The sequence below is a fragment of the Panthera leo genome, chromosome D4 (assembly GCF_018350215.1).
Source record: "Panthera leo isolate Ple1 chromosome D4, P.leo_Ple1_pat1.1, whole genome shotgun sequence".
Taxonomy (NCBI): domain Eukaryota; kingdom Metazoa; phylum Chordata; class Mammalia; order Carnivora; family Felidae; genus Panthera; species Panthera leo.
Genome location: NC_056691.1, coordinates 86765098 through 86775221, shown reverse-complemented (window position 1 = coordinate 86775221; position 10124 = coordinate 86765098). Strand labels below are relative to the sequence as shown.

The 10124-nt window shown below is 47.8% G+C and overlaps 1 protein-coding gene across 2 annotated transcripts in view; it reads right to left on the bottom strand.

Annotated features, from left to right (window-relative positions):
* Positions 1 to 534: 534 nt before the first annotated feature.
* The window catches only part of GLE1 (GLE1 RNA export mediator), a 31157-nt gene continuing 21567 nt past the window's right edge, over positions 535 to 10124 (bottom strand). The window contains exons 10-16 of one of the 2 annotated variants that reach the window (XM_042914324.1): positions 8145 to 8287; positions 7856 to 8046; positions 6533 to 6662; positions 4892 to 4996; positions 3635 to 3717; positions 2658 to 2721; positions 535 to 1711 (exon numbers count right to left, since the gene is read on the bottom strand). In XM_042914324.1, the coding sequence (XP_042770258.1) occupies positions 1643 to 1711; positions 2658 to 2721; positions 3635 to 3717; positions 4892 to 4996; positions 6533 to 6662; positions 7856 to 8046; positions 8145 to 8287 (785 nt within the window). In that variant the 3' untranslated portion in view covers positions 535 to 1642. The remainder of the gene's footprint in view (positions 1712 to 2657; positions 2722 to 3634; positions 3718 to 4891; positions 4997 to 6532; positions 6663 to 7855; positions 8047 to 8144; positions 8288 to 10124) is intronic. The other variant, XM_042914325.1, reaches the window with a different exon arrangement.

The following is a 10124-nucleotide window of genomic DNA, read 5'->3' as shown; positions in this document are numbered from 1 at the left end:
TGTTTCTTGTCATGATACATGGACAATAATGCCATCTGTAAAGCACAGGTAAGAGGGCAAGTGCAAATAACAACTGGCCTTGGGGGCTCCGCCCACCTCAGGCCCCACAGGGGGAGATCTGTGCCGACACACTGGCTGGGAAGCTACAGAGCACTGAAAACTGCTCATCTCATGACTAATCCCCGTCGTGTGTTTTTGCAGGGGTGGTGATCCTGAGGTTCAGAGAATGACCCACCCAAGGCCACGAAACCTAAAAGTGAATTCACCAAGTCTTCTGACGCCTTCCCCAGAGTTCATTCTGTTGTATCCACATGAAAAGACTTCAGTACTTTTCCATTTCTGCTAGATGAAACAAGGTCAGGTACATAATTCCGGAAAAGGAATGACAGAAAGAAAAATCTTCCTAGGTGAAGGTCAAGAAGACAAAATAGGGAGGAACATATACCATTCTATAGCTAGGCCTGTGCCTGACCATGCACACAGCTGTGATGTACACAGCTCAGGGCAGAGGAAATTGGTCACATCAACCAGCAGTGGGTTTTTTAAAATCAAGCTTTATTACTTATTTTTTGGCACCATAGTCAACAATTCATAGTGTGTTACTTCAAGCCACTCAGGAGTACCAGGGAATACCCCACTCCCCAAAACACATCCCCACACACAACAGGTGGTACAGAGGGGTATATCCCTACCTCTGCACTACAAAAGACGGCGAGTCTTTTGTAAAACAAATCTCAATTCTTATCTGAACAGCCGGGTTCTGAATTTCTGTCGTGGCTTTATTCAGGCAAATCTATCATCATTCTTCATTCAGGACATGTAAACAATTATAAAGCAGTTCTCAGTTCCTCCCGAACACCTTCATTTAACCCCTGAATCATTGCCTGTAGATGCTCGGCTCTTGTATAGTGTTGCAAACCCATCTCAGCTCAACTTAATTCAAATTCAGAAACAAACAAATAAACAAACAAAACCCCACACCTGCTCTGGCTCCTGCACCCCTAGTCCTTCAGGGGGCAAAGTCCCAATTAAAAGGACAAACAGTGCTTCCTGTTCAATATGACATGTATCAACAGTCCTAATCCCGGATGCTAAACTATCTCTGATACAATTTGGGGCTTAATCCACGTCTGCATCAGGCATTTCCCCTGAATTTACGATTACTCCACAAGCTGAGAAAACAAAACCACCATAGCCCAGACTTTCATGTAAGCATTTGGGCCTCAACTATTAACCTGTACTCTGGGGAGGGGCAGCAGGGCGGGGGAGTAGGCGTGGGGGGCTTACTTCAGCTCAGAGGGAAATGGTTAAGGTACCACCTACTTTCTGAAAGACAGCAGAGACAAAGGAAATGAAGGATGAGACCAAGAACTAAACACCTCACCATATTTGTAGAAGTGAGAAAAGCCGATTCCATTTACTCTGTCATGTGGATCCCTTAAGGACTGTCCAACCTACGAGAGACCTCCTAGATTCTGGGACCCCTGAACGATCTCCTCTCCTAGTCATGGGTACAAATATATAAAAGCACAGGTTGGTAGATTTCTAAATCTGATAGGACTTCTCCCAAATGCAGCTGTTTTCAGTTGCTTTATTACTGTCCCTCTGCAACAGAACAGAGATGGTGGGCGCCGGGGTGCCATCAGGAACGCCAGAAGGAGGAGGTCAGAAAGCCCTTGGGGACAGGAATCTCCTTGCGCTGCAAACATTTCTGGTCAGGGAAAGATGGAGAAAACAATGATTTTCTGGTAACGTGCCTTCCCACAATTACCAGCTGGAAGCTTTGAGGGACAGCAAGCTTAAGTCCCACGGGACAGTGGTCAACACCGGGAAAAGACCAATGGCGGTGCAGAAGACTCCTGCTTCTGTATGAACTGCAGCAGAGGACAAGGGGAATGCTGCTGGTCATGCTGCCCCCGCCTCGTTTCCCAGCGCCCGGCCTTGTCCTTCGCGACCCCCGTTTGCCCACTGGGCTACTGGAAAGTGGAAGTCAGTGGGCTGTCTTGGCAGACCCACCAGAGGCTTCTACGGTGTCTGTCATACTTAACCTCTTTAAAGAGGGTTTCAGCACTTAGAAACAGGGGAGGAGTCTGGCCGAAAGTGCAGTCTCTTGTCATAGAGAAAAAGTGACCAAATTTCCCAGTTCCCCTGGCCAGACACTGAGAAAGGAACCCTGGCCAGCCTGTAAAACATATATCAGCGAGGGGCGCCTGGGTGGCTCAGTCAGTTAAGCAAGGTCATGATCTCGCGGTTCTGTGGGTTTGAGCCCCACGTCAGGCTCTGACAGCGTGGAGCCTGCTTGGGATTCTCTCTCCCTCTGTCTCTGCCACTTCTGTGCTCATGCTCTCTCTCTCAAAAATAAATACATAAACTAAAAAAATCCCGCAAAACAAAAACATGTATCAGTGAGACCAGATTCATTAAGGATATTTTATTCATCCCTTAGGATAGCTTCCCCACAGGCAGTAGGGACAGTGACATCTAGGATGACGAAACAGCAACCCTTAATGTTAAGGGGAATCCTGGACAAAAAAGTAAGGTTCAAAAAAAATAGGAAGAGACTGTAATCCGAGAGCACAGAGGTCCAGGACTTGTCAGACACAGGCGCCTTCAAGGTCAACAACAGCTCGAGACATGTTGATCTAAGGACCTCTTACCTCTAAGAACTGCTTGAGGCGTATGAAGGAACCCATCTGTCCTGAGCTTGTGATGGCTTCAATCCTGTAGGAAGAGGAAGACAATACGCAAGTGACAGCTATGATTGCCCCGTCCCTTTTAGAGGAGTTAGGGGCACTGCCGATCTACGGGAAGCAGGAGAAGGGGGAGATCAAACGACTTGGGCAGAGGTCTTTTGGACCAAGGATGCTGTCATTCTTCCAAATGGTCTCAGCCTTCTTTTCAAACCAGGGGATGAAGGAGAGGACGTTCCTTTCCAAGATCTCTGTGAGCAGACAGGATGGGTGCTGCCAAGGTCTCTCTCCGCCCCCCGAAATGACAGTGTTGAGAGGAATGAGAAGGGCACCCAGAGGCAGACGCCATGACAGTCAAGCAAACTGGCCGACAGATCAGTTTCTCCAACTGATTTATTAAGGGAGCTTGACTCTTTGGGTTTAATTCACGACCGCATGTAATCACCATCCCTGATTAGCTGGGGGAGTTTGGAAAACAGAGTTAAAGACATGTCAGGTATCTGAATCCAGAATCTTCCTAATTCATTTTTTCATTTAGCCAATAATGTTTAAGAAACTCTCACTAGAGTTCAAAAGCACTTACTCAAATATCAAAAAGAAGGATAGGAGAAGATGTCACACTTAATACGATGGTCTTTTTTTTTTTTTTTTGAGAGACAGACACAGAGTGAGAGAGGGGGAGGGGCAGAGAGTGAGGGACACAGAATCTGAAGCAGGCTCCAGGCTCTGAGCTGTCAGCACAGAGCCTGACATGGGGCTCGAACTCACGAGCTGGGCTGTGAGATCATGACCTGAGCCGAAGTCCGATGCTCAACTGACTGAGCCACCCAGGCGCCCCAATACAACTGCTTTTAACAGAGTCAAACCCAGAGGCACCCAAGGGCATTCGACAGCATGGGTTTTACTCACTGAATCCCGTGGTGTCTGTTCAACAGGTCACATACCTGGGGAAGTAGTCCTCTTTGATGAGAAGTATCATCTTCCAGAACTGTACCTGGTACTGCTTCATGAGGGCATTCCCACACACCTCCAGGGGAAGACAGGCATCATCAGAGAGGAGAAGGCAAATTCACACTCACCCAAGAGACCCAAAGACCCATAAAGCACACCAGCCCTTTGCCTTTCCCTCCTACCAAGAGTTTCAGTCACAATGCCACTTAGCTAGCTAAGCAAGGGAACAAATGGAAAGACCCAACCTTCTTCTGAAGCATTTGTCTGTATAGGACAATACCTCCGTGAAATAAGACAGCCAAGAAACCAGGTATTTTCACAAACCAGAGAATGTGAGTCTAACTTAATTATTCTTCTTCGAGTCTACTGAATGGAAACCTTTCCAAAGGTGCGGTGTTCCTCCCAACCTTAGTAAGCAGGGCACCACCATGTTCTCAAATTTATTCATGGTCTCTGCTCACGTCCTGTGACTTCAGAAGCTCCAGGGTGACTGGAAGCATTTGGCATCATAGGCCCGATGGCCCACATCTGTTATGGTATGTGCCCTAAGCCTTTATCCTTTAAGAAATGTCTCCTGTCCACAGAAACCCTTACCCTCACTCTACAGTGGTGGCCCTTCATAGGCAGACAGGACTGTATAGAACCTTCTGGATGAAGGAGATATGTGGTCAAGGCTGGTTGATCATATTTGCTCTCCTGGGAACGAGGGATTACAAAAGTGAGCCGCCAGTTCCACTACACTAGGTGACCGCACTGAGGCAGAGGGCTATAGCCCAGGATGGCCACCTTCTCCACCGTGCAGAGATCTAGAGAAAACTGGCCTAAGGAGCAAGAATGAGCAGCCTACGGGAAGAGCACAAGAAGGACCGTGTGGCCCCAAAGGGACTCTTGGTACCTGGTGACATTCTAGTTCCTAGTTCCAGGCCCACATGAGAGTCAATCATACATCCTACCCTTGGTTCTGGGAGTCACTTCTCTATCCTTAAAACAAACATCCCTTTTTGCTGGTGCTGGGATGTACAGTTTTTTCTTTACCGTGAGAACACAACCGCACAGAGAAGGAAAGCACAGTGGGAAGAAAACCCAAAAGCCAGGTTTGTCTTTAGCACTTGGGAAAAAATGTGTAAGACTGGATCCTGATGCTGTTCACCAATAGCCTATTTCCATATTGCTTCCCGATTCACGCCATGCAGTGGCACAAGGCTGCTTCAACCACTGTCCCCCTCTCGTGTGATAACTGCATTACATACCTCCAAGAAGTCAAAGAGGAGAGTGGCTGTCACATCTGACAGGGGCTCCATATTTAAGATTTGTGCCAACCAGCGCCAGCCATGATTTAAGCCGTGAGGGTGAATCTGGGAGCGAAGACACTTGGTCATGATTTGCTCTCCTTGTATCCGGAGATCTAAACTCCCAACGTTATCATCCAGCCATTTCTAAGTGACATGAACCCCCAGATCATCTCAATCAAGCACAGGCCGCAGGGCAGACACAGCACAAGCCGAACAAATTCTGTTTTCAAATGTCCCAACACACCGGAACCCACACATTCTCTACAGGATCCCTTCAGTCCACATCTGACAGCTCTGGTTTCAGGGAGTCCACTGACCAACAGTTATCCATACAGAGGTTTATTTATTATTCTTGGGACCTTTAGCACAGAACGTGGGACACAGCAGGTACACAATAAAAACTTGGATTCAATCAACTTACATTCCCTTCTCTTAGGTCTCTGAGTACATTAACTTCTCCATCTCTAATCTGTATCCTTTGAGAAAAGCACTAGGCTGGCAAGTCGAAGACCCGCACCCCAGCCGTGGCTTTGTCACTGACTATGTCACTATAGCTCGCTGGGACTCCATCTGCTCATCTGTGATGTGAGGCACCAACCAGGTCTAAAATGACAGTGACGGGGCGCCTGGCTGACTCAGTCGGTAGAGCGAGCGACCCTTTTTTTGTTTGTTTGTTTATTTACTTTTGGGGGGGCCTGGCTGGCTCGTCAGAAGAGCATGTGACTCTTGATCTCAGGGTCGTGAGTTTGAGCCCCACATTGGATGTAAAGATTATTTAAAATAAATATAACTTTTAAAAAAGTGTTTATTTATTTTCAAGAGAGAGCATGAACAGGGGACGGGAGGGGCAGAGAGGGAGACACAGAATCAGAAGCAGGCTCCAGGCTCCAAGCTGTCAGCAAAGAGCCTGAAGTGCGCTTGAACTCATGAACCATGAGATCATGACCAGAGCTGAAGTCAGAGGTTTAACCGACTGAGCCACCCAGGTGCCCCAGAGCGAGCAACTCTTGATCTCAGGGTTGTGAGTTCAAGCCCCACGTTGGGCCTAGAGCTTACTTAGAAATAAATAAATAATAAAATGACACTGTGTCATTTTTATTTTTATTTTGAGAGACAGCACGAGTGGGGAAGAGGGACAGAGACAGAGAGAGAATATGAAGCAGACTCTGCACTGAGCGTGGAGCCAAACGTGGGGCTCGATCTCACAACCCGTGGATCACAACCCGAGCCGAAATCAAGAGTCAGACACTCAACCGACTGAGGCACCCAGGTGCCCTGACCCTGTCATTTAGACTCACTCCATCTAATAGAATCTTCTATAGAACCTTAATGACTGGTTTACCACAGACTCTCATCTCACAGACCCTCTTATAAACTCAGTTCTTTAAAGCCTCAGCTGACTCAATCACTGAACAAAAGGTTCTGATGGTCCAAAACTTCCTAATAGTTAACATCAACTTCTCTAGAACATACCTAGGGAGCGACAATACATCATCATGTAACCAGACTGCCCGCTTGGCAAGAAGGGCAATAGTCCCTGTGGACAGAATACACGAATATAGTCTGGCCTCTCTCTTGAGAGCAAGTCTTTTCTACCACCTGTTGTCGGCCTCCGTACGGCCACCGGAGCTGGATGATGGCGGCATAGAGTCGGATCATCCCAGACATGCGCTTTAGAAAGTTGTCCTGCTGTTCCACTTTGGAGTCCTTCACTTGGTAGCCAAGGGTCCTGTGTGGGAAGAAAAAATTCAATGTGACAAGGCCAAAGTGAGGGTGACAAATCACTTATTTTTTATGGCTAAAAGAAACAACCTAGTACTGTTACATTTAGCATTATTATTAGCATTGTTACTTTAAATATTTATTTATTTTGAGGGTAGGGAGGGGCAGAGAGAGAGGGAGAGAGAATCCCAACTAGGCTCCATGCTGTCAGCACAAAACCTGACACAGGGCTCAATCCCACAAGCTACAAGATCATGACCTGAACCGAAATGAAGAGACGGTTAATTTTGGGGGCACCTGGGTGACAGTGGGTTAAGCATCCGACTTGGGCTCAGGTCATCTCACAGCTCATGGGTTCGAGCCCAACATCGGGCTCTGTGCTGACAGCTCAGAGCCTGAAGCCTCATGCTCTCTCTCTCTCAAAAATAAACATTAAAAAGAATTTTTTAAAAAGAGTTGGACACTCAACCAACTGAACCACCCAGGTGCCCCTTATATTATTATTTTTTTAAATAAGCCCTAGGGCCCAATGTGGGTCTGGAAATCACAACCCCGAGATCAAGAGTTGCATGCTCTACCCACTGAGGCAGCCAGGCACCCATTTTTAGCATTATTCTTCTTATATGATTATATATCATTACCTCTGCAGAAAACTTTGTTTGCAAAGCACACATATCCACAATCACATCTGTGCATCATCACATAACCCTTGCGAGGTAAACTCACAAATTTTTTTTTAACATTCTGTTTTTAAGCATTGTCTGCACCAACGTGGGGCTCGAGCTCACAACCCCAAGATCAAGAGTTGTACACTCTCCTGAAGGAGCCAGCCAGGAGCCCCAAACTCACAGGATTGATGGATGTTACGACCCCCATTTGCAAATAAGGAAAATGATGCTCAAAGAGCTTACGTGACTGCCCCACTCTGCAAATCTATTAAATGATGAAGCAGGGCCAAATTCTAAGACCCCTCCTGCCCCCTAATTCTAGATCCAATATTCTTTTTCTTAAACTGTACTGACTATTGCAGCTGAATCCACAAATTCCCAAAGCAGCGAGTCTGCACAAAAGACACTGGATTCTCTGATACAAAGTCAAGGTACATATGAGGAGTTGTGAAGGGAGGGAGAGCAAACCGCAGTTCTCTCTGTATTTTATTCAGACCCCGGGGAGAGTGAGTGAGGAGAAAAACTACCTCACCTCTGGTAGTCTTCCAAAGCCATTCCCTCCTTGAAAGGTGGGTAGAAGGGAACTGAGTAGGGACACTTCCTGTGGAGATGTGCGAGAATGAGGTCGCCCACTCGGGGGTGGAGCTCCCAGATCCCAGACGCCACAACCGCAATGGGGAATGCCGCTTCGTGGTGAGAGGCCACCTCCTCCTCTCCTTGTTTCTGCGGGAGCAGAGACGGGACCCCTTGGTTACTCTGGAGAGAAGCAGAAGGGCGGCACACAGGGCCATCCCCATACCTCTGGTTACAAAGTTTCTCACCACAAACTTCTCTGCCAGCTTGTACTGGACAAAATCCAGGCCCTGTGGGTTAAGTGTGACGGACACAGAGCGCCCGCCAGACTGAACTGGTTTTCCGGAGAGCAGGTTGTGGATCTTGTCAAAGATCTCCTTCAGCTTTGAGCCTGGGTATGACAGAGATAAAGTCAGTTAAAAGATTCAACTGCAGGCCACGCTGCTTCTCATCACTGCAGTAAGAAAGCCTCCATGAAAACCCAGCCGGGCAGCCCCACACAAAGTCAGAGTCTAACGTCAAAATACTGTTGCAGAAAAGTACACGACAAGCAGATGTATATTGTCCAGGATGCCGGAGTACAGAAGGCATGGTACTATTTCAAAGGAATTCCTTATTTGGGAATGAACAAATTCTGAAATCGACATACCAGAGAGATAAACAGGACGGACATAGCTGTTGAATGGCCACAGATCCCGTGGGCCATAGCTGGCGTCCCTAAAGTAGTCATTTGCATCTCTAGGAAAACCATTCTAAGGGATCTTCCCAGCTCTCAGTGACTACCCCCTCCTCTGGGACCTGCCCTCCATCCTCAGATGCACAGAAGCGGGCTCCTGGCGGCTATATTTGTATTCCGGATCCTGTAAGCCCCAAGCCCACACTGGCTACAGTTTGATTAGGAGTAGACCAGCTGAGCCAATCAGCCAGCTCACAGAGTCACGTCCTGGAGGTGACTGGCCCTGCAACACACACGCTCACAAACACCGGGGACTTGCACCTGCCAAGTGGACCAAAGACCAGTGGTCTACCTAATAAGAGATGTACAGAAGGAAAATGAAAGAAAAGTGTCTGAAGGTTTCTAGCTTCTGAGGCCTAGTCCCATTCCTGCCAGTAGATTCTGAGAAACACCCCTTTATCTTTAGATTAAATGTCTTTTTCTTTTTTGGCCTATGCAGATCTGAACTGGTCTCCATTACTCAAAACTTAGTGAGCTATCAAAATAGTAGCACCCACTCCTACTAAGTCATACTTCAGTACTACTTTACTGATGGTTTCAAAGGACCCCACTGGCCAAATTCCCTGTCAATTCCTTCCCCCATGCCTCTCCACCCCAACCCTAGGGCTGACATGGCCTCCTACATCCCATATGCCACACCAGCACCAAAGAGATTAAATTCTGCTCCGAATTTAACCACTGCCTTTAAAGAGGCAGGAATGAGATCATTTCTTTCCCAGTCATTCAGCATGTACTGAGCACTAACTCTAGAGCAAGTCTGCATCTGACTCTTCAAAGACTCACAGTGATGGTGCAGACAAAGGGAACATAGTCAAGAAATATCCAGAAAAGTGAAGACCAGCAAAACTAGAGCCTGATCAGATGTGGAGAATGAAACAGAGAGAGCAGCCAGGGGGAGGACTCCCAGGGTTCCAGCCAAGGTGCCGGAGTTGCCAGTGGTGCTCTGGTTCCTGAGAGCAAACAGGGGAAAAGGAGGCATAAAGGAGGATGGGGAGTTGATGTCTGCATACCCTGAACGTGGGGTAGGAGAGAGACACCGGCAGACGTCCCCCAGGGGCCAGAGCAAGGGGCTCTGAAGCTCTAAGAGCGCACCAGAGGGACACTGGGGAGCCACCCGCACAGAGACAGCATCTGAAGCCCTGAGGGTAAGTGGACTGGGAACCAAGGGTGACAGCGGACTCCTGGGAAGCACCTCCAGTTAGGGATTAGGGTGGGGACAGGAGACTGAGGAGCCCACAAAGGAGGAAGGAAGGTGGCAGGAGAACCTGGAAATTCATGTTGCCATGGAAGCCAAAGGAACAGAGTTCGTAAAGAAGGGAATAATCACCAGGACCAAAGAGATATGTGAGGAAGGCTAGAAAAGACAGATCTTGAACCAAAGGAAACATACTTTAGGATGTGAGTAACTCAGCATGTTTAAAAGAAAAGGAGCCTCGGGGCGCCTGGGTGGCTCAGTCGGTTAAGCGTCCGACTTCGGCTCAGGTCACGATCT